General features: G+C 44.4%; 1 protein-coding gene and 1 long non-coding RNA gene across 3 annotated transcripts in view; one reads left to right on the forward strand and one right to left on the reverse strand.

Annotated features, from left to right (window-relative positions):
• Nucleotides 1–471: 471 nt before the first annotated feature.
• Nucleotides 472–25416, reverse strand: LOC118649795. Its single transcript, XR_004965746.1, has 4 exons — nt 25357–25416; nt 12891–12970; nt 6112–6220; nt 472–2469 (listed from the first exon to the last, which is right to left on the reverse strand). It is a non-coding gene; the product is annotated as an uncharacterized LOC118649795 (long non-coding RNA).
• Nucleotides 25417–25569: 153 nt separating this feature from the next.
• Nucleotides 25570–26462, forward strand: part of POC1B (POC1 centriolar protein B) — a 140506-nt gene continuing 139613 nt past the window's right edge. For both annotated transcript variants that reach the window (XM_036297174.1, XM_036297177.1), the window contains exons 1-2: nt 25570–25729; nt 26324–26408. In XM_036297174.1, coding sequence (XP_036153067.1) covers nt 25715–25729; nt 26324–26408 — 100 coding nt within the window. In that variant the 5' untranslated portion in view covers nt 25570–25714. The remainder of the gene's footprint in view (nt 25730–26323; nt 26409–26462) is intronic.

Raw genomic sequence — 26462 nt, forward strand, 5'->3', positions numbered from 1 at the left:
CGCACCTCCGCACCTTAGTATTTGACTTCTGCACCACACCTCCTCTGAGTCTCGGTATGCTTTTCTTTTTCCTTCTAGTTGTAGAATTTTCACTCAGCCAGCCTTCCTGTGGTTCTGGATGATGTCCATTCTGTCTTTTAGTTGTATTTTTGAAGTGGTTGTGCGAGGCAGCAATCTCCGGTGTTTATCTATGCCGCCATCTTGGTTTTTGCCTTCCCAGACATTTTTATTGATTTTAGAGAAAGGAAGAAAGAGAGAGAGAGAGAGAGAGAGAGAGAGAGAGAGAGAGAGAGAATCTATGAGAAAAAGAAACATCAATTGGCTGCCTCCTGCAGGCCCCCTACTGTGGATAGAGCCCACAACCCAGGCATGTGCCCTGACAAGGAATTGAACTGTAACCTCCTGGTTCATGGATCAACACTCAACCACTGAGCCACACTGGCCAGATTCAAAGCAATTTCTTCTTGTGCATCTATTTCATGCCTACTCCTTTATAGGTGCTGAAGCCAGATCAATAAAGACAATAGACAAAAATCCCTCTTCTCTGGGGTTTATATTCTACTGTGGGAGAGAAAACATAGCAAGATCAATAATTAATTATGTACTGAGCTAAAATGGAAAAATAAAGCAGGGCAAAAGGAATCTAGCATGCAGGGAAGAAGGGGAGTGGTTATAATTTTAAACTGAGTAGCAGGGGAAACTACTGAGACAGTAATGTTTTAGCATAGACTGGAAGTTGATCCAAGAAAGAATCTTGAAGCTGTCTGGGTGAAGATGTTTCCAGACAGAAAATACAGCTAGTGCAAGGGGCCTGAATAGGAGGATGCCTGGAGTTTACAGGAATCGCTATGAGGCAGTGTGGCTGCAACAGAGCAAGACATGGGGGAAATCCTGGACATGAGGAGGTATATTTGTTCTGGGAGTTGCCAGCTTGTGTAAGGATTTGAGATGTAATTTTGCACAATGGGAAGCCATGCAGAATTTAGGTAGTAAAGATAACATGGTCTTGATTTTGTTTTAAACAACCTAAGCTAGAATTGTTCCCATTTTATAACTAAAAAAATGTGAAGTTCAGAGGGTGGGAGCTATTTATTCAAAATCACAAACCAAGTGGCCATCCTGAGATTAGAACCCACGACATCCTCACTCATGTTCTTAGCCAACCTGCCCACTGCCTCCCCAAAAGATACATGCAGCAGAGGCACCTCCCATTCTGGACAGCAACATTCCTGAGGGTGCCCAGCCAGCAGCAAGGGCCATATTCTGCCATCTATCTTTGGTAGTTTGTCTTTCCAGCCTAAAGAGAGCCAGTGCCCTTGTCCACCCTCCGTCTGCTGTGTAACATGAAAAGAAGAGAATCACTCAAGCACTATCAGCCCTGGCCCCCAACTCCAGAGGAACCTCTGTCCTGGAATGACAGCTCCTGCCCCTCATACACCCATGTGAAGGGAACTGCTCCAGCTCCAGCTTCAGCCACAGCCCCAGACTTTCGGTGGCACCTTTGTATCTTGTGATCCCAGGGACAGGCACGTATGACCCAAGGGCAGCCCATCCGTTGGCTAGGCTGTGACATATTACTATGACCCAGGAAAATTCCATAATCTGTTGGAACTAGAAAATTCTAAGAGATCTCTCTGTTTAGTGTCCCTGCTGCTCCCAGAAGCTAATACAGAAGCAGATGACCTTGTGGTGAGAGAGAGAAAAATGGAGCAAATGCTTGAGCGCAGCAGCTGTGCCGAGACGGTGCCGGTCTAGGCTGGAGCTGCCTCTGATCCTGGCTGTTTCTGAAAGTAATGCACGTGTAGTCCTGCAATAGCCCCTGCCTTTCCTGAGGTAACTTGAAAACTAACTAAACTAAGGTAAAGCAAGATCCAGCTCACTCCTGATGTTTTCAAAGTTTTTGCCTTTCGCCTAATGTTTGTGGCCATCTCTGCCTGCCTGCGCCCTCTTGGTGGCCCTCTGCTCTGTGATCGCCCCGGCTGGAGCCAAGGCCAATCCTCCTGACTCACGTGGGTGGAATTCTAGATGATGCCTCCCTTTTCTGGTCTGGAACATGATGCTCTAACCACGAGAAGCATTTAACCAAGACCCTCGTTTTTCTCCCAGGCATCTTACTCTTGTTCTTACTGTGACTGCTAACCTTGTCTGGAACTAGGGATCCTAAAACCATCCTAGCAAGTTAAAGCCACTCTCTAATATTCAATTCAATCCAGTAAACACTAAGTGAACGTCTATAATGTGCTCATATTAGGAACAACTATGCATAAGGCAGGTAAGATCTCTGGGAGCATCAGTCTACACCCCCCACCCCCGCCACTCCCAAATCAACAAACCTGTAGTCTTACTTTGGGCTTGGTCGTGCAGTCCTGTTGTATACAGAGTCTTGTTTTGAGGAACATAGAAAGGTAATGGTTCTCTTTCTTATACGCTTCAGAACGTGAAGTTGGCCATTTGCAGACCCAGCAGACCCTTGGAACAGAGTGGAGGAAAAGCGGATTAAAGCTAACGCATGTCTCCTTGTCTTGTGGACTGAATACTTCCATTAAGGTTTGAATGTCCTCCTTGTTCCTTGAAACGCTGGCGTCAGTCCAAGTCATTAGCTTTCTGATAGCCCGTCCCTTCCCCGAGCTATCTGATCCGGATCTGCACTTGATGACTCAAGTTGCAAGCATGCTTTGATGGACGTTGGGACTGAACAAACATGTAGAATATTAAATCTGAAAGTACATTGCCTGCACTGTTTTCTGTCCCAGATAAATGGGAAAGAAAAATTGAGTAAAATGATGATGTTCTGCCTTGCAATCTTTGGTGCTTTTTCTAGTCTGATTTTTTAAATTAACATAGAGTAAAATCGGCCTTTTCAGTATGTATAGTTCTATAAGTTTTAGCACCTGTATAAATTCATATAACCGCCACTAGGATTGAGATACAAAAGTTCTATCACCCCCAAAACTCACTCACTCAGGTTATCCCTTTGTCATCACACTCTCCCTCCAATTCTCATCTCTAAAAGGTCAGTAATCATTTATCTGTTTTCTATCCCTATGATTGTGTCCTTTAGTAGAATCATTTAGTATGTAACCTTTGAGACTGGCTCCTTCTACTCAGCTTAATGCCTCTAAGGTTCATCCAAGTTGTTGTATGATTCAGTCGTTGTTTCATTATATTGTTGAGTAGTAGTTCATTATTTAGATGTATCACAATTTATCTACTCACCAGCTAAATGACAGTTGGGTTGTTTCCAATTTTTTGTGATTATGGTTGGATCACTATATAAATAATTGTGTACAAAGGTTGTGTATTTTTTCAGAAACATATTTATTTCTCTGTGATAAATACCCAGGATCAGAATTGCAGGATCTGAGGAATGTAAACATGTTTGGCTTTATTAAACAGTTCCAAACATTTTCCAGAGTGCTTGTATCATTTTGCATTTCCACCAGCAAAATATGAGAATTCCAGTTGCTCTGCATCCTTGCCACCACTTGGCATTTCAGTAATTTTTATGTTAGTCATTCTAATAGATGTGTAATTGTGGTTTGCATTCGCATTTCCTTCATAGCTAATGATGCTGGCATCTTTTTATGGGCTTATTTGCCATCCATACATTCTCTTTGATGAAGTATCTAGTCAAGTCTTTTGCCAATTTAAAAAGTTGGATTCTTTTCTTTTAAAAAATTTTTAAATACATATTTTTATTGATTTCAGAGAGGAATGGAGAGACAGGTGAAAACATCAATGATGAGAGAGAATCATTGATCAGCTGCCTCAGCCCAAAACCCGGGCATGTGCCCTGACTGAGAATCAAACCGTGACCTTCTGGTTCATAGGTCGACACTCAACCATTGAGCCACACTGGCCGGACAGATTATTTTCTTATTGTTGATATCTGAAGGTTCTTTATATATTCTGGATAAAAGTTCTGTGCTGGAAATATGATCTGCAAATATTTTCTCTCAATTTGTAGCTTGTCTTATCATGCTCTTAATGTCTTTTGCAGAGCAAAAGTTTTTATTTTGAAGTCCAATTTATTTTTTTCTTTTACGAATCATGCTCTTGGTATCATGAGTTTTTCACTCTTTAGATTGTTAATATGGTGACTTGCATTGACTGATATTCAATACTGAACTGGAGTTGACTTCGCAGGATAAATTCCATTTGGCATGGTATATATTATTCTTTTTACATATATTAAATTTTATTTTGTTGAGGATTTTTACATTTATTTTCATGAGGAATATTGCTCTCTAGTTTTCTTTTCTTGTACTATCATTGGTTTTTGTGTCAGAGCAATGCAGGAAGTATTACTTCTTCTGTTTTCTGTAAGAGATTTTGTATAGTTGGTATTATTTCTTCTATAAATGTTTGGTAGAATTCACCAATGAAACCATCAGCACCTATAAATTTTCTTTTTTGAATGTTTTAAGCTAGAAATTAGTTCTTTAATAGTTATAGGACTACTTAGGTGATTTAGTTTTTCTTGGGCTTGTGTTGGTAGTTTTATTTATTTTTCTATGAATTGGTCCACTTTTATAATTATTTGTATATGTAGATTTGCTCATAGTATTCCTTTGTTATCCTTTTAATGTCTTCAGATTCTATAGTGATAACTTTGATAATAATGTCTTTTTTTCAGCTTGCTAGAGGTGTGTGTGTATATATATATATGTGTGTGTATCTTATTTTAAAGAACTAGGTTTGGATTTCATTGACTTTTCAATTGTTTTTCTGTTTTCAAATTTTATTGATATGTACTCTTACCTTTATTATTTATTTTCCTTCTGATTGCTTTAGGTTTATTTTTCTCTTCTCTAGTTTCATGAATTGGAAACTTAGATGGTTGATATGAAACCATTTTTTCCTAACATAAGGGTTTAGTGCTATAAATTTCCCTCTAACCACTGCTTTGCTGAATCTCATATATTTAAATGCATGTACTTTTTGAAATTTGCTTAGAATCAATAATTTACTGCTTAAAGTAGAATAGAGAAACCTGTCCACCACATGGAACACTTTTCCTCCCTGTTTAGTGTTGTAGTTGTCTTATGTACATTGAAAACATCAGCAAAAAATGTTATAATTTTTACTTTCAACCATTAAGCATGTTTTAAAAGTGTTCAATAAAAGAAGAATAGCATATTTTAAAAGATATTTCTTGTGTCTGTTGCTTTTCCTTTATTACTGATGTTATATGTTTCCTTTGGTATCATTTCACTTGTCTGAAGAAATCCGCTTAGCAGTTGTCTCCCCTCCTCTCTTAATTCCTGAAGAATATTTTCACTGGTTATAGAATTATGAATTGACAATTCTTTTCCTTCTGTGCTTTAAAATATTGTTTCATTTTCTTTTCCATGATTTCTGGTGAGAAATCTGTATTCATTCAAATCATTGTTTCCCTGTAAGTAAGGTATTATTTTTCTCTGATTTCTTTCAATATTTTTTATTGTCTTTAGTTTCTAACAGTTTGATTATAATGTATCTAGGAGTGGATTTATTGGATATTATCTTTCTTTGGAGAGAGGCTGCTGTAAGTTTATTTCACTTGTCAAATTTGGGAAGTTTTTAGCTGCTTCTTCTTCTAATATTTTTTTCTGCATCACACTCTTCTTACTCTCCTTCTGAGACTTTGAGGTTTCAAATGTTAAACTTTTTACATTTTTTCTTTGTTATTCAAAATGGATAATTTCTACTAAATTATCTTTAAGTTCACTTTTTTCTGTTAACCTCTTTTGCTGTTGAGACTATCCACTGAGTTTTTATTTTTAAGTTGTTATATTTTTCAGTTCAGACCTTTCAAATGATTCTTTATATATTCTATTTCTTGGCTGAAGTCATCTATCATCCCATTATACGAGTTAAATTCTTTACTTGGTGGAGCATGTTTACAATAGCTTCACTAAGCCTTTGTCTGATCATTCCAACATGTATGTCATCTTGGTGTTGGCATCTCTTGATTGTCTTTTCCTAAATGAGTTGTGGTCTTCCTGGTTCTTTATATGCTTCATACCTTCAGAGTACATTCCAGACATTTTGAAACTGTGATGAGTGAACACAAGAGACAGACAAGTGTGATGAGAGAACACAGAGACAGACAGAGCCGCCGCCACATACCTCATCCCCTGGGGACCACAGAACCCCAAGCGGAGAGCAATGTTCCCCTTCCTCAGAGTTTTTGCCCCTGCACGCTCTTGTTATTGCCACCACTGAGTACTCCTTGGGGCTAAAAGTGAATGAGAGAATTAAGAAAAGAAAAAAATAATTAGAATAATGGTTTTCTCTAGTCCAAGCATGTCAAACTCGTGGCGGGCGGGCCACATGCCTCATTTAAATAAATGAGTTTGACATGCTTGCTCTAGTCTCACCAGTGTTAGGAATTCTCTTTCCCATTTTTTTGAGTGAGAATTCAAGAAATTCTCCTGCAGTTCTCTTCACCTGTGCCTCAGTACCCACTCTGGGTTTCAGGCAGCTTCGAGTTCATGTTGGTCATCTCCAATCTACCTGCTACCATTTACTTTTCAAGTCCGCAGATGCTCCACAAATTCTATCCAGGTTTTAGAGCTGCAATTTAGGGGAAGGGGAAGGGTGGAATTAATGTGCTTTCTCTATTGTATCTACAATTGCACCTCTTCAATATTTTAAAAATTCCTTCAAGAGGCAACAAAATGATAGATGAAGTTCCATTTTCTAAATTTCCTGCCTAACTGAATGTTTTCAGACCTATTAATGCCAGGAAGAGGGAAGATGTAAGTGTGGGTGGGTGAGGTGGGACTATCATGTAGTCATGTGAAACATTTTAAAGCCAAAAAAAGAAAAGAAAGTCTTTCAAGCTTTACTTTTACAGGCTTATGTTTTACCCAGTGCCATCTGTGGGAAAGGAAATAAGAAGTGAAAGGCAAGAATTAAAATAAGTTTTGGAATCAGTAAAGGGCTAAAGAAAGTTTTGCTGGGCAAGTTAGTATGGATTTGGGAAAGAAGGAAATGCATTATACTTACTGAGGTTGTTTTGTCCCATCTCCAAGCCAGGGCTTGCCAGGAATTTTCCTTTTTCCATTTACCCTGCTCATAAGCCCACCACAAAGAGCACGTCTTGGGTTTGCCTAGGCCTACGCTTGAGACAGAAATAAAACCCTTTTATCTCCTAGCAGGGGACTGAGCTGTGAGACTCTGAAAGCTTTTCTTATTGCTTATCTTCTTATTTTTTTGTTCCTTTATAATGTTGTATACCCATAATATCATTACCTTTCCCCATACAAATAGCCGTTTTTGGCTCTCATGCTCATAATCCATGGAGTTAGGTCACAATAAAGATCAACCTCTACACAATGTGCCATTCTGTTAGCTGGTTTCAGTCTGAATGTATTAATTCTGGGGTGTGTGTGTGTGTGTGTGTGTGTGTGTGTGTACTTTGGGGACTTTTCAAAGTCAGCGTTTAACCAAGGATATAAGATCTTGAATTGGGAGTCTTCTGACAAGGGAGTGAGGGCTTCTCTCCAGACCCTTTCCTACAAGTGTCTATTAAATAAACTCCCGTTCTATAACTGGTTTGCTCAGAAATCCCATATCCGCTACACTTCAAGGGCCAAGGTTGAGGAAAGGATTGCTGGTTACGGTTTAGAAGACAAAATACAGACTATTCATCCCAGATGAGAAGCTAAATTTACTTTGAAAATCCGCTCTGTTTGCCGGGAGATGACTCTCACTGAAAACACCCTGGAATCTCTGCTAAAATGAGGGTTGTTTTTACGCAGAGCTCTGTCCTCTCTCAGGAGCCTAGCAAGAAACAGGATTTAGAGCTTTAGCAAGTGAACTGTCAGTCTTGCAGAGCAGCCTGACTCAGAGCAATCAAACTGCGGGCTTTTTGTGGACTGGGGACCACGTGTTTGTACTTTGACTCATGCTGAGCATAGGTCCTTTCACAAGGTGGGTAACAAATATAATTATTTAATTCGGTGGTATCTCGACCATATCTGAGAGAGCAGATTTATTCATTGACCTTTAATGAGTTGCCTGCAATGGGTGAGGCTGTGTTCTAGATCTATATAATGAAGATAAAGAATGAAAGGTTCCCTGTTCTAAAGACACTGTTTTAGTAGGAAAGGCAGAAGGTAGCCAACTGTATTAGTTAACTCAGACTGCCATAACAAAATACCACACTGGGTTGCTTACACAATAGAAATTTATTTCTTAAAGTTCTAGAGGTAGAGAAGTGTAAGGTCAAGGCGTTGGCTTATTTGGTTTCTTGGAGTATGCTCGCATGGGAGAGAGAGAGAGAGAGAGAGAGAGAGAGAGAGAGAGAGAGAGAGAGAGAGAACTGGCTCTCTGGTGTCTGTTCTTACAAGGACACTAATCCTATTGGACCAGGACTCCATCCACCCTTCTGACCTCATTTAGCCATAATTGCTTCCTCACTCTAAGTATAAAGGCTTCAACATGCAAATTTTAGGTGGGGTACATTAAGTCCATAGAACCAACCCAACAAATATGATAATATAACAGCAGGTATGGTCAGGGGTATAAGGAGAAAGATAAGTGGGAGACTAGTGCAATTTGAGGCCGAAGGATGGTAATTGGCTTCTCTGAAGAGGTGACTTTAAGCAGAGGTATTAGTGAAGGGAGGAAACCAGCAGTTCTCAACCTGTGGGTCACGAACAATGAAAATACATCCTGCATATCAGATATTTACATTATGATTCATAACAGTAGCAAAATTACAGTTATGAAGTAGCAACAAAAATAATTTTATGGTTGGGGGTCACCACAACATGAGGAACTGTATTAAAGGGTCGCAGCATTAGGAAGGTTGAGAACCACTGACTGTTCAAAGGGGAAATGGTCCAGACTGAGGGACCAGCAAGACAGAAGCTCTGGGGCAGAAGAATGTTTGATTACAGCAGAATAGGTGTTTAAGGACCACAAAGAATTGATTGAGATAGAGTTTATCAGGGTGGAAGAATATATGCTTTGGGGGAAGGGGGGGAAGTTGCCTACAAGCTTCCAGCTTAATCTCAAGTAGGAACTACTTGACCCATCTTCCCCCTGATATGCCTGGTGGCTATAAACGAGAGAAAGTCTAAATGTACTTATAATACCAAGTCTCTCTAATAAGGGCTCAAGCCTCAGGAGATTGTGGGCTATCCCCAGAGCCCTGAAATAATTCATTCAACAATTTGCAATAATTAGGAAGCTCTTCCTGTGTGCCAGGTACTCATGATCATGGCTTGGCAGAGAAACTGGAAAATGTCCTTGGACTTAATTTTCCTGGGAGGTTATTATTACAATGGTAAGTAGTGTTCAGTCAACTAGCCCTATTGCAAGCTGGGAATACCCTAGGACAGAACGGGCTGTCCCTTCTTTCTCCCTGGCTGGGTCCTTCTTACCACTATTTTATGCTCTCTTCTTGGTTATCTCACTCAGTCTTACAAATATAACTGTTGCACTTGCTTCCACACATTTATCCTGGACTCCAAACTCATCCATACTTAACTGGCCACTTGACCTCTCCCTTAGGATGTCTAATGGGCATCTCAAACCTAATGTGCACCGCACTGACCTTCTGCTCTTCCTCCCTAATCCTGCTCTGTGCACAGCCTTCCTCATCTGAATGGGTGACAGCTTCACCCTTGTTCAGGCTTCAAACCTCAAAGTCACGCTGCGCCCCTCTTTTTACTTGAATGTCATATTCAATTCATTCTTAAATTGTGTAAAATATGTTTTTATTGATTTCAGAGACAGAGGAAAGGAGGAGGATAAAGAGATAGAAACATCAATGAAAGGGAAACATAGGTCCGCTGCCTCCTACAAACCCACTACTGGGGATCGAGCCCGCAACCCAGGTGTGTGCCCTGACTGGGAATCAAACCATGACCTCTTGGCTCATGGGTCGATGTTCAACTACTGAGTCACACCAGCCGGGCATATTCAAATTTCTATCTTCAAGATATAGCCAAACCTGGGCATGTCTACTGCTGCCAGCCTGCTCCCAGACACCATCACTTTTCATCTGGATTAATGCAGTAACCTCTTGATCGGCCTCCCTGCTATCACTCTTCCTCCTCAATGATCTGTGCTCAAAATTGCAGACAGATATTTTCAAAATGTAAGTCAGCTGATGTCATTCCCTTACTCAGGTTCCTGCAATGGTGCTCCATTTCATTGAAAGTAAACACCAAAATCTTGCAACAGTTACAATTATCTTTGCCCTCATTAACTTCCTGCCCTCATATCAGCTCCTTTTCCTTTTGCTCACCTCATTCTAATCACACTGGCTTCTTTGCCTTGGTTTTGTCAGGTCCTCTTCTGCCTCCCAGTTCCCTCTGCCGGATTCTCCTCCCCCAGCTATACGCATGGCTAATAGCTTCTCCTTCAAAGCTTTATGAAGGTATCACCCTCTCAGGGATGCCTGCCTGAACATGCTATTTAAAATTGCAAGCTGGCCCCCACAGCACTTCCTATCTCCCTTACCCCGCTCCATTTTTGTGAGTAGATCTTATCACCTTCTAACATATCATGCAATTTACCTATTGTTTGTTGTTAATTGGGTGGCTGTCTCACTGGGCATCAGTTCCACAACGACAGGAGTTCTGCCTGTTTTGCTCACTCATGCAAGCAAACAGGTGCCTAGACTAGTATGCTCAATAAGTATTTGCCTTGTGTGGACATGTAGATATGTTCCCCTCCCCACAAGGCTATAGTTTATATCTAATGCAATTCCTTGCACCTAGGCCTTGAATAAACTATTTTGATGAGCTGACTGTTTAGCAGGAAAAATGCATTAATTGTGTAGCATTTCACAAAATGTTCTAATTTAGTTTCAAGTTCATGGAAACTTTAGCAAGAATTTTATCATTATATAAAATGTACTGAATTTTTTCTTCTCATTGAAGTATAATAGACATAGGTATAGAATAGTACATTTATTAGAAGTGTACAGCTTGTTGTTTCCCATGTAACTGATACCCAGAGGAGGAAATTCAACATTAGCAGCTGTTAGATGTCCCTTTGAGCGTCCCTTCCTGACTTCTAGGATCAACGGTTAGTTTAAACACATTTTATTTTAAAGACTCCATCATGGGGCCTGCCCAGCGTGGCTCAGTTGTTGAGCATCAACCTATGAACCAGGAGGTTACGGTTCGATTCCCGGTCAGGGCACATGCCCAGGTTGTGGGCTCAATTCCCAGTATGGGGCATACAGGAGGCAGCCTACAATGATTCTCTGTTATCATTGATATTTCTATCTCTTTCTTCCTCTCCATTCCTCTCTGAAATCAATAAAAACATATATATTTTTAAAGACTCCATCTTGGGATTTCAACAGTTTCAACAATGCTTGTATAAAACTGATTTTATAGAATTGATCTGATTTTACCCCTCACTGACAAAGAAAGCATAGAACTTGTTTTTAAAAGTACACACATGAGGAATTTATCAAAATTGTACATATCAAGATAGACTGTCTGGCAAAAGTCAATTAAGCAGAGATATCGGATGTATTTTTCTTTACCTCACATACATTTAAGGAGAACTATGAAATATGTTGTCAGAAATATATGTAGAATGCTGAGATATTCCTTTATTGCCTTACTGACTTGTGATATGGATGCTGTTATATCTATAAGGATTTTTCTCACATAAAGTAAGAGGAAACTTGCAGAAGAATCATTCTATTTAAACTGAAGGCTATAGAACTTGCACATATGTGGGTGAACTGCTACTTGTTATCCCCTCACAACCCCAGTTCTATTCTCATCACTTCTCTTCCCTGCAAAAGCAGATGACTCAGACTTTCTATTACTTCCCACCTTTCCCTCAAACTGGACCTCGGGCCTTATGGGGAATTCCCTGCGAGCAATTGATGAGAAGACGGGGGGCTGCTGGCCGGTTTAAGTAAGTGTTTGTATTGGGTGGCTCTGTAAGTCGGGGGGGGGGGGCTCTCCCAGGGAATAGAACTTTGGGCACTACATCTGGTTGGCCACTTAGCATGAAAGAAGAGAGAACCTGAATTTTCCTGGAATGTGCTGATTCATGGATGGTAGCTAATGAATTAGTCAACTGATCAGGGACTTGGTAAGTTTTAAACGTGATTGGAAGATTGGTGCCAAGATCCCCGGAAGGGAAATTGTGTGATGGACCTATGAGAATTGCTCCAGGATTAGAAGCTATTTGAACCTCAGGTAAATGGCCCCAGAGTACACTCGCTGTGTGGAAAGGCAACTAAGAGGTGGCCAAGACGGCCTGTGCTTTGGTTGTCAGTGAGCCTCCTTCCCTGCCCATCTCTGTGCTTGCACAGATGGCCCATACACCAAGAGCTATGGGGACAGAAATAGAGGTAATATACGAGCACTTCTTGTCACCGTGTTTGATCTGGTCACTGCTGTGAGTGCTCAACTTTCTAAAACAGAAGCCAACACTGAGCCCTTATGCAGCTGTTTCCTGGGGGCACCAGCCGTCCAGGTTGATCATCTTGGACCACTTACTATGGGAGGGGCAGTAACTTGCCTTCATAAGGATAGCTGCATATCCTGGAGCGTGATTTTCCTTTCTTACCCATGAAGCTTCTGCTAGCACTACTATTTGTGGTCAATGGATTGCCGTAGTCACCTCCATGGTATCACAAACATCATTATCATGGACTAAGGCACTCATTAACAGTTAAACAACTGTGGTTTGGGGGCTCATATCATAGAATTCATTATTCTTACGTCACCCAGAACCTCTTGGTTTGATGAAACGATGGAATGGCCTATTGAAGGCTCCATTTTGGAGCCAGCACAGAGACAATGTCTTATGAGGTTGGGGTGCTGGTCTTCACGTGGTCAGATCAGTGATCAATACAGGGTACTGAAGACATGGATGACTTCAGGAATACAAGCATGGAGGGAGAAATGGCTTACCTCACTTTTACACTTGATAACTCACTTTAAGAGTATCTCCTCCATGTCCCGGAAACATTGTATCTAGTGAATGGATCCTCCTGTCAAAGAGAGAGGAATATTTTCACCAGGAAACACTGAGAACGTCCCCTGGCCATTTTGATTGTTCGTGCCACTCATCAAGGACAGAGAATTGGGTGCCAGCAGGAGCCAGTGTGATTGATTCCACGTTCAAGGAGCAATTGGGACTGTTGCTACAACACTATGTCTGGAGCCCATGGGATTTATTACACTCCCGTGTCCAATAGCAACAACAGTCAGTGGGAAACAGCAGCAACTCAGTTAGGACAGAGCTGCTCAGCACCGGGGTCTGGTGGGGATGAGCTTTTGGTGAGAGCGTCTCCACTGCAGGGTGCTAGTGGGGAGTAGGGAATCATGGAATGAGTGGTGCGAGAAGGAAGTCAGATTACCGGATTAGATTTGCTCAGATGTGGGACTGTGTCCGCTACATTTTACTGTAACTTTCTTTTTCTTTCTTTCCTTGCTGGGTTGCAGCCTGGTGGTGGCAGCCATGACAGTGTGGCTTCCAGGAAGGCGTATGAGAGCTCTGTCACCCCTCCATGATGAGGCTGATTCCCAGTGTCGGGACCTGAGTTCTTCAGCTGAGTCAAGTGGGAGGGTGGCCTGGGCTGGCTATTCTAAGATCTCTACTCTGCCTTTTCTTGCCGCGCTCTGTGGCCTGGGGGGCTTACCGCTACCAAAGCTGTCGTTTCACTAAACCTGTCATTTCACTGCTTCTGCTTGCCATTTGGCAAGAGGCCAGAATGCAGGAGGCGGGTCTGGGCTCTGTCCTTTCTCCTCCCTCTTCCCAGCAGAGGCCCCAGCTCTGCTCTTTCCCAACTCCAGCTCCTTCCAGACTAGGACAGCACTCCCTCTCCTGGGCCCTTGGCCTCCCTCGGTGAGTGAGGGCTGATCCCTGGGCGTCTCCCAGACCTTGCTGGTTCGGGTACCCCTGCCCACGCCTCTGTAAATAATCCCTGCCTGGGATGCTTTTCAGTGAAACCCCTTTCAGGCTGCCCTCTGCTTCCTGCGCAGGCTTCCGTGGACAGAGCAGGAGAAATGCTGAGAAAGGAGAGAGGCTAGAAGGCTGGCCTGTGACAACAGAATACGATGCATTTTCACAGGCTGACAGTGGCCAAGATCAAAACAATAATCTCCACTGCTCGGAGTCTATGGTTTACTTAGTCATTTATTCTTTCTGAAAAGGTGTTGTCAGGTAGAAAACACTTGTGGCGCTAATTGGGTTGTGCTTCAGACGGAGGGCTTTCCTGGGATGCAGGGTTTCGGTGCTAACGGTTACCTCAATCGGTGACTATCATCAGGACCTACAAGTCCTGCCCAGATGCCCTGCTGATGTGAACTTCCCTGGCAAAAGAACACTGTTCTAGTGCGGCTCCCTCAGTCCTCCGTCAGTGGCAGACGTCATGTATCCCTCATTCTTTCTCAGTAATTCTACATGCAGTCTGCGGGTCTCTCTGAGTACAGTGGTTCAGGCAGCCAGAATGACTGATCACAAGGCCAGGCAAGAGCCTGTCAGTCCTCTCGGAATGAGAGCTTTGACCCTAAATGCAAAAGCTGAAGTAGGCCAAACAGAGCCTCCTTGTAACCTTGGGCTTTGCCAACCTAGCAGGCAGTAACGGCCGTTTCGGCTCCTTTGCACTTGGCCAGGACCCGGATCTTGTCCCCCTCTGTGTCTCTTCATCACGGTGCAAGCTTCAAAGGCTGAGTGTGTGTTATGACAGTAGCGGCTCATATGTTATCAACATGCCTGTCATTGCTCTAAGTGCTTTATATTTATTTATTCCCTGTATTTTAGGGATGAAGGAAACAGTTACATGACGTAAGGGACTGGCCCTGGGTCACACAGGTAGCATGTGTAGACTGGGCCTCAAATCCACTCAGTCAGGCTCTGAAACCTCTCAGGGGCTGTGTTGGTAGCGTCATTCCCCTGGTTCACCCGGGGATTCCTGGCATCTGGCTCAGAGTTTGCCAGGTGGCCAGGACTTGATCACTAAATATGTGCTTAACATTTTTAAATGAAGATAAAGCCTAGCATAGAGAGTTCACTCTCTTCTCAGGTCTCTTTTTTCCTAGAAACTGCATTTCCTTTTCTTTTTAAAAAAAATCCTTACGTGAGGATATGCCTTTTTAATTCATTTTTAGAGAGAAAGAAGGGGGGAGGGAGAGAGGGAGAGGGGGAGAGAGAGAGAGAGAGAGGCATCAATGTGAGAGAGAAACACCGATCAGTTTCCTGCCTTACGTGCCCGGACCAGGGATCAAACCCACAGCCATTTGGGGCACAGGCCAATGCTCCCACCAGCGGAGCCGCCGGGCCAGGACCCTGCCCTGATTCTGTCGGGCCTCCTAAGCAAAGGCAACCTTTGACCCCGTTGACCATACCAGGGAGAAAAAAAAGAGCAGAGAGTGGTCTAGTGTGATATGGGCTCAAATCGAGGCTCTATCAGTCCTAATCTATAAACTGGGAATTGCAATGGCATTTACCTCCAAAAGCTGTACTAAATGAGAATCAATAACTTCGCAGACAGCAATGCTTAGTGTTAGCTTTGATTATATTAAATGCTAGTGTTCTGAATCGATGCAAATGGAGTAAATCTAAGTAAAAAGGGGTCATTTCTCATTGCGGGAACCATCCCTTTCATCTCCTGGCCCCATCCCCTCGCGGAGGGCTCTTTCCTTGGTCGGTGTGGTCCTTAGCCTCTGAACACGTTCTCCTCGAGTGAAAGCAGAGAAGGAGAGAAAGCCTCGAGCGCTCTCTAGAGGCCAGAAACTTCAATGACGTCTCAGGACCACGGGCCGCTTTCTGTTCTTTTCCGCCCGTTCCTTCCGCTGTTGGTCCCTCCTCTGTGCTGGGTGTTTTCTGTGTGTCCCTGGACCTGTCTCCACTCCCTTGCACTCTGCTCTGGGCCTGAGCCCGCTGACCGTGTAGACTGCACTCGGGAGCTCCCTGCCCTCTGACCTCCCGTTTATTTTAAATAGTGGATGTCACCAGCCTTGGGGGTGGGAGGTGGACGGTGCATTTGTAGGTCAGTTTCCTTCCTTCCCCTGTTGGGTTTATGGCACCTCTTTGGGCTCTCAGGTTGCGACCTGCTCTCCCTCTGTCCCATGCAGCGCACATCTGCATGGACATTCCCGCACCTCCCCGCTGTCTTCGTGGGAAGCACTCTGCTCCGGGCAGTCTGGTTTCTGCTCTCTCGGCCCTCAGAGCAGCCGGCCACCCACAGGCCCTTGATTTCATAGGCGTGCGCCACCTCACAGTCACTGTGCTCAGCGAACGCCCAGGCGTGCGTGTCTGAAAGACAGTCTCATCTCTCAGCAGGCCCGAGGGGAGGCGACACAGCCCCGGGCGCGGGCGCGGGAGGAGGCCTGACGCACAAACACACCAATGGAGAGTTTACATTCTGGTGAGAGCTACGTGGTTATTTGTGTTTGTTTAAAGAAACAAAATTATTTTATTTTTAAGTATAAAAGGCAGTGGCTTTTAGTATATTCTTCAAGTTATGAAACTATCACCGTTATTTAATACCAGGCCATTTTCATCAGCCCCCAAAAGAGACCCCTTTCCCATTAGTAGTCACTCTTCATCCCTCTCCCATCCCCCTCCCCCCCAACTCCCTGGCAACCCCTAATCTACTTTCTGTCTATAGGTTTGTCTATTCTGAACGTTTAGTATGAATGGAATAGTGTCTGGCTTCTCTCACTTTGCATAATGTTTTCAAGTTTCATCCACGTTGTAGCATGAATCAGTACTTCATTCTTTTTTGTTACCAGGTAATATTTCATTGTATAAATGTACCGCATTTCATTTACCCATTCATTAGTTGATGGACATTTGGGTTGTTTGTGCTTTTGGCTATTGTAGTGCTGCTATGAACATTTGTGCTCAAGTTTCTGTGTGGCCATATCTGTTTACTTATCATGGGTACATGATAACTGAGTGGGATTTCTGGGTGATAGGATAACCCTATGTTTAACTTTTTGAGGAGAATCCACCTCTAGGTATAAAATAGCTGCATCAGTTTACATTGTCACCATCCACTTATGAGAGTTTCAATTTCTCCACATTCTCACCAACATTTGTTATTAGCCATCTTTTTTGGTCCATCCAGCTTTGTTGAGATGTAATTGGCATGTTATACTGTGTACTGGTATATGGTGTACATTGTGATGATTGATACATGGATATATTGCAAAATGTTTACCACAATAAGGTTCACACATCCTTTTTCTTACATAATTACCATCTTGCTGTGGTGGTGGTGAGAACATGGAAGTGTTATTCTCACAGAAACTTTCAAGTATACAGTATAGTATTGTAAATTATAGTCACCATGCTGTACATCAGATCTCCAGAACTTATCACTGAAAGTTTGTACCCTCTGACCAACATCTCCCCTTTTCTCCCACCCCTCAGCTCCTGAAAAATGTCATTCTATACCTCTCTCTAGCTACTTTTTATTTAATCTGACAATTGACATAGAATGGCTCGTTGATAGCATAAGCAACACACCTAGGAACTTTTTATAAATGCCTACTGAAACAGAAACTTGGGGTGCACCCAGTTGTTTCCACTTTAACAAGCCCTTCAGGTTTGTCTAATGCCCACTAAAATTTGAAAACCATTGTCCTGGCCAGGCGGCTCAGTTGGCTGGAGCATCGTCCCCTACACAAGAAGGTTGTGGGTTCCTGGTAAGAGCACACACCCTGGTTTCAGGTTCAATTTGGGGCATGTATGGGGCAGCCAATCGATGTTTCTCTCTCACATTGATATTTTTCTCTCTCTCTTTTCCCCTCTCTCTAAAATCAATTTTTAAAAATATCCTCTGGTGAGGATTGGGAAAAAAAGCATTTGAAAACCATTGATCAAGTCTAATCTGACCATTTTACTTTATGTTTCAATCTTTTTAAAGGCTTTTATTTTTTTGTTCCTTTTCCCCCCTTTTTATTGAATTTATTGGGGTGACACTGGTTCACAAAATTATACAGGATCAGGTACACAATTCTACAACACATCATCTGTACACTGTTTTGTACACCATCCCAAGTCAAGTCTCTGTCCACCACCATTTATCCCCCTTTTACCCTCCTCATCTCCCTCCACCCCACCCCCTCCAATCACCACCCGCTTGTCCGTGTTCATGAGTTTTTTCTTTTTTTGCTCAATCCCCCACCCCCTCAATGTCCATCTTTCCCTATAATATTGCCCATCTTCTCCTATAACCTTCTCTGATACAAGCACATCATCTCCAAGCACCTCTCACAGGTCTTAAGAATATTTGGCACTATAAAAATACAATCATATGTGCACAATACAGATATTTTGTAGCATTCTTGTGGTCATTATGGACTTGCTGCTTCACATAGTTTTTACGTTGATTCGTTTCACGAATTGTTTCATGTGGGAAGTCTTGTCCTCATAATTAGATTTTAAACTGTTTGAAGGCAAAGAGAATGTTTTCTATTTCCTTTGTAGCCTTTTATGTGAATACAGAGCTGGCCAACCAGAAAACACTGAGCCTCTGGGGTTAGGAGTTGTGGTGGCTGCAGTGACACCAAGATGAGTACAACACAGTCCTTGTCTTTATGGACCTTTCACTACAGTGAGAACTGTTAGAGACAAAAATAATATAGATATAATGTAGCAACATAAAACGTTGCTAAGGACCCTGGCGAGTGCTGCTCAGTGGTTAGAGCGTCAGCTTGCGAACAAAAGGGCTCATACCTGGGTTGCTGGTTTGATTCCCAGCTGGGTCAGGGTGCGTGCAGGAGGTAGCCAATCCACGTGTCTCTTTTACATTCTCTCTCTTTCTCCCTCCCTTCTACTCTCTCTAAAAAATTAATGAGAAAAATATCCTTGGGTGAGGATTAACAAAACAAAAGGAAGAAAGGAAGGAAGGAAGGAAGGAAGGAAGGAAGGAAGGAAGGAAGGAAAGAAGGAAGGAAGGAAGGGAGGGAGGAAAAAAATTACTAAGGAGAATTCTAAGTACATAGCATGCTATGAGGGACCAAAGGAAGAAATGTTATCTAGCTTATCTTATAGAGGGAATATGCAAATTGACTGTCACACTGTCACAAAGATGGTGGCACCCACAGCGGAGGCTGGGTTCCTATAACGAGCCTTAAAGAGCAATCAGCAGGGACCTGAGGCTGTGTAGTGCTGGGCAGGGGACCTGAGGCTGCGTCCCTGCCCAGTGGGGCTTGACAGGGGACCTCAGGCCATGCTTCCTGCCTGGTGGGGCTTGATGGGAAACGCCAAGGCACGCCCCCCGCCCCAGTGCCAGGCCAGGGGACTTCAGGCCATGCTGCCGCCCTGGTGCTGGGTCGAGGGAGCCCAGGTTGTGCCCCCCCGCCCCAGCACTGAGCCAGGGACCTAAGGGTGCACTGGAGGACCTGAGACTGCGCCCCCCACCCGGTGGGGCTTGACAAGGGTGGGGCCGACCGGGTCTGGGTCTCATGTGATTTTGAGATGCACAGGGGTGGGCGGGGACTTGACTCTGGTGTGCCCCAAACTCTGACAGGAGGAAGATTTTCACATACATTTTACTAATTTTCTTTCATCTCTGGCACTTCTATTATAGAGAAAGGGCAAATAGCAATATTAAAATAGTTCCTCTAATTAATCCCCTTTTAATGTGCGTGAATTTCATGCACTGGGCCATTAGGCCTCTCTAATAAAAGAGAAACATGGTAATTAGCCATACGTCCGCTACCCTTCCCATTGGCTAATCAGGGCGATATGCAAATTAACTGCCAGCCAACATGGCGGCCAGCAGCCAGGCAGCTGGAAGCGAACGTGAGGCTTGCTTGCTTGCTTCAGTGACAGAGGACTCCAACGTTCCCTGCCTGCCGCTGCCTCTGAGCTTGCAGTTTGAAACATTCTTACAAATATAGAAGCTAAACAAAACCCCAGAAACCTGCTTTCAGCAGCAGAGGTCTCAGAGCTGGAGCCAAGCCTCAGAGCTAAAGATGGCCCAGAATAAAAAAAAAAAGAAAAAAAGGAGCGGTTGGGAGCTTCAGTCACCCGCCAGCCTGAAAACAGCCCTCAGCCCCTCAGCCAGGCTGGCCAGGCACCCCAGTGGGGACCCCCACCCTGTCAAGGGTGTGTGACCAGCTGCAAACAGCCATCATCCCCTCACCCAGGCTGGCCAGGCACCCCAGTGGGACCCCCACCCTGATCCAGGACACCCTTCAGGGTAAACCAGCCGGCCCCCACACGTGCAAGAGGCCTCTACCCTATATAGTAAAAGGGTAATATGCCTCCCAGCACCGGGATCAGCGGAGTTGCGAGGCCTCCTGGCACCGGGATCAGCGTGACAGGGGGCAGCGCCCAAACCCCGATTGTGCTGCAGCTGTGTGTGACAGAGGGCGGGGCCACAACCTCCCTATCTGCCCTACTCTGTTCGTGACAGGGGAAGGCGACCCAACCCCCTGATCAGCCCTGCTCTGTGCCTGATAGGGGGGAGCTCCCCAACTTCCTGATTGCCCTGCGGCTCTGTGTGTGACAGGGTGCGGCACCCCAACCCCCCCCCCCCCCACGGGCCCTGCTCTGTGTGTGACAGGGTAGAGGCATAACCTCCCCATCAGCCCTGCCCTGAGTGTGACAGGGTGCGGTGCCCCAACCCCCTGATCCACCCCGCTCTGTGTATGACAGGGGGCGGTGCCCCAACTCCCCTATCGGCCCTACTCTGTGAGTGACAGGAGGGAGTTCCTCAACCCCCTAATGGGCCCTGCTCTGTGCGTGACGGGGGGGGGGGGGCAGGGGGGGAGCTCCCCAACCCCCTGATCGACCCTGCTCTGTGTGTGACAGGGTACAGAGCCCCAACCCCCCTGATGGGCCCTGCTCTGTGACAAGGGGCAGCGCCCCAACCCCCTGATTGGCCCTGCTCTGTGCGTGACAGGGGGTGGCGCCGCAACCCCCCCATGGCCCCTGCCTTGAGTGTGACAGGGGGCGGTGCCCCAACCCCCCAATCGGCCCTACGCTGAGTGTGACTGGGGTGGCATCTCAACCTCCGGATCCATCCTGCTCTGTGCATGACAGGGGGCAGCGCCCCATCTCCCCAAGAAAGGAAATAGCTCAAAATTATGGCATCTTCTCAAATCCGGATATAAGTTTCTTTGTGCAGAAGTTGGAGCTGGGAGTTATACAGGCATTCACACTATAGGAATAGTTCTAGAAAAGGCTCCAAAATGTGAATGTGTATAGTTGCCTGTAATGGCTTAAGAATCAGCCTGGGGGAGATGTGTGGTTGAATATGAAATAGGAATTTGTTTTAAGACTCAGACCATAAAGTGAGAAAGCGCATTTTAAAGAAGGCTTGTGGTACGATTTGCCCAATGGCTTCCAAATATTGACGCACATTATAACCACCTGGAAAGCCTGTTTGAGAACATACAGATTCCTAGTATTCACACCAGACTTTCTAAATCAAACCTCTGTGGTGGGGCCCAATAATCAGTACTTTCCGCAAGCTACTCTGGTGCTATTGGCAGTATGCACGGCAGACAGAGGTAAGTCTTGAAGTCAGAAGTAGATTAGGGATTAATGAAATCCCTCGGGGGGGGGGGGGGGCGGGGGCGGTGGAAGAAGAGGGCCTAGACTCTAGGCCCTAGAGAGAGCCAGCAGGCCCAGGAACAGGAAGATGGGAAACAAAATCAATTGTGAGGATATAGTTGATAGGATTTGAAGAATGACTGTTGATTGAAATAAATCATTGATAGTCATAATTAAAAAAGGGTATGATTTAGCCCTGCTGGGTGGCTCAGTTGGAGTATCATCCCATACACCAAAAGGTTGTGGGTTCGATTTCCAGGCACATACCTAGGTTACAGGTTCTATCCCCGCTTGGGGCACATATGGGAGGCAACCAATCTATGTTTCTCACATTGATGCCCCCCTTCTCCTCTTTCTCCCTTCCTCTCTCTCTAAAAATCAATAAACATATCCTTGGGTGAGAATTTTAAAAATAAAACAGGTTAATACTTCAATGATTCAAACATATCTGGAAATGCCCTGACTGGTGTGGCTCAATTGGTTGAGCATGGTCATATCAATGCATCTCTCTCTCTCTCTCTCTCTCTCTCTCTCTCTCTCTCTCTCTCTCCCTCTCTCTCTCTCTCTCTTTTCCTCTCTCTGAAATCAACAAAAATATACTTTTTAAAAAACATATCTGGAAAACTTTCTATGTACTCTCCTATATTTTGGAGCAACTGTGTCCAAAAGAGAGTTACACAGCCTGGAAACAGGCTACAAAATATTTTCACTCCAAGTGCCAAGTAGGACTATGGACAGTAGATGGCACTTTTGTGCTCTGCCTGAAATTTCAATGTTTGAAGTGAATTAATCTAGGAATGATTCGAGCTATAGTACAAACGACCCTTTTTAGTACTCAAGTATATATATCCAGGTTCTGATTTGAGGGATCTGTAAAAGGGGAGCTAATGAAAAGATCAGTTTGCCCTGCCTAGTACTTGGCTTTCAATGATACCTTGCACATTTTTAAATATTGTGAAATAGTGTGGCTCCCATATAGGTTAATAAGTTTGTAGTCTGAGGAGGTCCCTAATAATTACTGCAGCAAGTAGAATTACATGAACTCAAGCACCCTTGAGGTTAGGAAAAATATCCCAAATTTGGCCATATTTCCAAATGTCCATCTGAGCTTTTGCTGTTTGCAAAGGTGAGGGATAGCAAAAAGGAGTAAAATCAAATATGGAAAAGAACCATAGGAAGGGCAGTTTGAAGTAAGAGATGAAGACAGTAGAATGAAAACAAAGCAAAATGGTCTGGCTGGTGTGGCTCAGTGGTTGAGCCACCAGCCAGAGATGCAGGTCTGATTCCTGGTCAGGGCACACACCTGTGCTGTCAGCCCTATCCCCAGAAGGGGTGTGCAGGAGGCGGCCGATCGATGATGTTTCTCTCTCATCAATGTGTCCCTCTAGTCTTCTCTCTCTAAAATTAATAAACATATTTAGAAAATAAAGCAAATGTTACTTTTTTTCTTTTTGTAAAACTTACTCTTAGGCTAAGATACAGAATTCTACATATTTACAATATGGTTGCAATCATGCAAAAGGCATGATGACTTACTCAGTGATTAAGAGAGTGAAGTCTGGAGGCAGCTGTGCCACTTCCTAACTGTGTATGGGGCAAGTAACTCACTGTCTCTGCACATCAATTTCCTTGTCTATAAGATTGAAATGGCAATAACAGCATCTCTATAATAAGATTCTTATGAGGATTAAATGTCAGAATTTGTAAGGTACTGAGAGGAGTATCTGGCATGTAGTGAGCCTACAATGAGTAAATGATGAATTTTATAAAAGTCAACTTTAGGTGATGGGACAATAGGTGATTTTTTTTCTATTTGATTAAAAACATGTATTTTTTGATATTTGGAAAAACATTTAATATTTTTTACTAAAAGACAGAGAAAATCTGTACTTTTGTTTCCTTTTGAGCTAGTTTCTACATCTCCAACTGTTTCTTTTTCTGTAATCTTTTGTACCCCAAATTAGACATATCTTGGCTGTGAGAAATCCTAAGGTTTGGGTTATTCCTCAGAATTCCCAGAATTATTTTTTATTGTAGTTAAATACACATAACATAAAATTACCATTTTAATATGTTTAAGTGTACCGTTCACTGGCATTAAATACATTCATAGTGTTTTGCAACCATCACCATTATCAATTTCCAGAACTTCATCAGCTCAAACAGAAACTTTGCACCCATTGAACAATAACTCCCCATTCTCCCTTTCCCCAGCCCCTGGTAACTCCCATTCCATTTTTCATTTCTATGAATCTACTTATTCAAGGTACCTCATATAAGTAGAATCACAGAGCATATGTTCCATTGTGTCTGACTTAGCATGACGTTTTCAAGTTTCACCTATGTTGTAGTATGTGTCAGAACTTCATTCATCTTTATGACTGAATAACAGTCCATTGTATGTATGTATCACATTTATTTTTCAACTCGTCCATTAAACATGTGAGTTGTTTCCACTTTTTGGCTATGGTGAATAAGGCTGCTATAAACACTGGTGTACAAGCATTTGTTCCAAGCCCCTACTTTCAGCACTTGTTGGTACACATACCTAGGAGGTAACATTTTTAGGAACAGCCAAACTGTTTCCACAGTGCCATGCCATTGTATATTCCCACCAGAATCCAGCATTATTTTTAAGTATGTAAGGCTTAAAAAAAAAAAAGTCATACCTAGATTGGGAATAAATAGCAAAGCTGAGTCTTGCCACTTTGCTGACAAGTTGCGGGTATCAGCACTCTTGATGCATCACCTCCTCTAGACTAAGCAATGTTTCTCATTGTACACAGCTGAGACGCCCATAGCAATCATTAAGGGGCTTATTACATCTGAATGACTCTGATTCCACCCCATATATGATGAATCAGCATCTTTGGGAATGGGGTCCCCTAAATCATCGTAATGTGTGCTAAAATATGAGGCTCAGAAACCTAGATTGTTAAGTGGGCAGGGAAGATATCTCAGTCACCTTTTTATTCCTCAGATATTCAACAAATTTATATTAGAATTAAACTAACACTGCAATCTAAAGCTATTTCCTATCTGCCTAATTGCTCAGTACAGTATTCATTAAAACTAAATTCTATCACATTCAGCAGTTAAACTGTAATTAAGTTATGTAGTATACCTTTCATTTGCATAGAGTATGTATTTTACCAGCTGTGGTCTATTATGCCATCTTATACTGCCAAGAATTCTTATTTTGTATGTAATTTTCCGATGAGTCCTTCATGCTTTGAGGCTGGGTACAAAAGATACGGACTTGGAGTTGGAAGAGCTGTCTCTGTGATTTTTGACAATTACATATAAAATATCTAAGAATCAAGTTTATAATTTGTAAACGTTGGTAACATTTTGTAAGTCTATCACCTGCATACTGTTGCTGAAGTTCGAGTGATATTATGTGTAAAGAAGCTTGCTGCAGAAATGGCTGTAGCTACTATGTAGCCTTAATAATTTAAACAAAACAAAAAGGTTATTCCTACGTGTTGCTAAAGACTAGATATGCTGCTGTATAAGTTGGTTGTTCTAAAACATACAGAAATGAGATTAGAATAGAAAAATAGAAAAACATTAAGTGGATGCACAACATTCACTTAATTCATTCATCACCTTTATCCACAATCTATATTTACATCACGCGGGGCATTGTGTGAAAAATAGTAATTAAGTAAATTTCAATCTGTTCTCCAGAGGCTTAGTTCCTTTGCGCACATTAAAGTCTAGCAAGCTGCTCCCACTTTGATCAAATCTCCCTCCTCCGTCTTAACAAGCAATAGGGAACCCGCTAGAATTCGCGGGCGCTGTCTCTTTAAGGAGTAATAGAACTCCGATTGCATCGATCACAGACTCTTTATTTACCCTCTCGCTCCAAGCGGTTTCATTCCCATCACGGTGACTACTCTCCTTCTGGGTGTCAAGCCTGGAGGGGCGAGAGTGTGAACACATTTTGGCTTTGGCGTGTGGTCGCACCTGACCGTGGGGCGTCCGGCCTGTCAGCTGGAGGACGACCGGCGGTGCCCGGCGCCGCGGAACCTCGGGGCTCGGCTGGCCACGCCTGGAGCGCGGGTGTGACCGGGCCGCCGTTGTTGTAGTGACCGGGAGGCGCCGCCGCTCCCGGCGGACGGTTCCGGGCGCCGCATGGTCCCCCATCGCATCTCATCCCCTTCTTTTCCCCCGTTTCCCCACCCGCAGGAACCGGTAGCCCATCGTTCCCCCCATGGCCTGCGCCCCGGTAAGGACGGGCTGGAAGCGACTCTCCGGAGCCGGTTCTGCGGGCTGCGGGGCCAGGTCCGGGCCGCGCCCCCACCTGCGGGAGGTGGAGGCAGGTGTCCGCCGCCGGGTCCGCAACCGGCCCCTCGCCCCGGGCGCTCGCGTCTCCCCCGCTGCTGCCGGGGCGGCGGGAGCGTCCAGCCCTGGCCCGGCTCGGGACAGAGGCACCGCAGGCGCACCGCCTCCGGAATTCTCCGAGGTTCCCGTGGAGCGCCTGCGTCAGAATCACCGGGAGGTTTTCAAAAAGCGCCGAAGCCGTGGCCCCGCGCGCACCGGTGACCGCGCGCCGCCGGGGGGCCCGGGAGCCCGCATTCCCAGCGCGCGGTCCGGGCGGCTTCTCAGGCCCGCGCGGTTCTGAGCAGCGCGGACCGAGGATGTGGCCGGCTCTGCGGGGGACGGGGGCGCCCCGCGGCTCCCTGTGGGGCCGCCCGCCCGCGGACCCACCGCCCCTGGCCGCTCCCGGGACGGACCCCGCGGGAGGGGACCGCGCGCATCCCCGACCCCCCGAGCTCGCGCTCTGCACCTGCTTTCACACCTTGACAACTTTCCTTCCCAGGAGGACCCCGTTCTGGAGCGGTACTTTAAGGGCCACAAAGCTGCGATCACCTCCTTGGACTTTAGTCCCAACGGCAAACACCTGGGTAAGTTGTATTCGCGCGCGCGCTCTCTCTCTATTTATTTTTTCCTTTTTGTGA

This window comes from Myotis myotis, unplaced genomic scaffold (genome assembly GCF_014108235.1).
Source record: "Myotis myotis isolate mMyoMyo1 unplaced genomic scaffold, mMyoMyo1.p scaffold_m19_p_3, whole genome shotgun sequence".
Taxonomy (NCBI): domain Eukaryota; kingdom Metazoa; phylum Chordata; class Mammalia; order Chiroptera; family Vespertilionidae; genus Myotis; species Myotis myotis.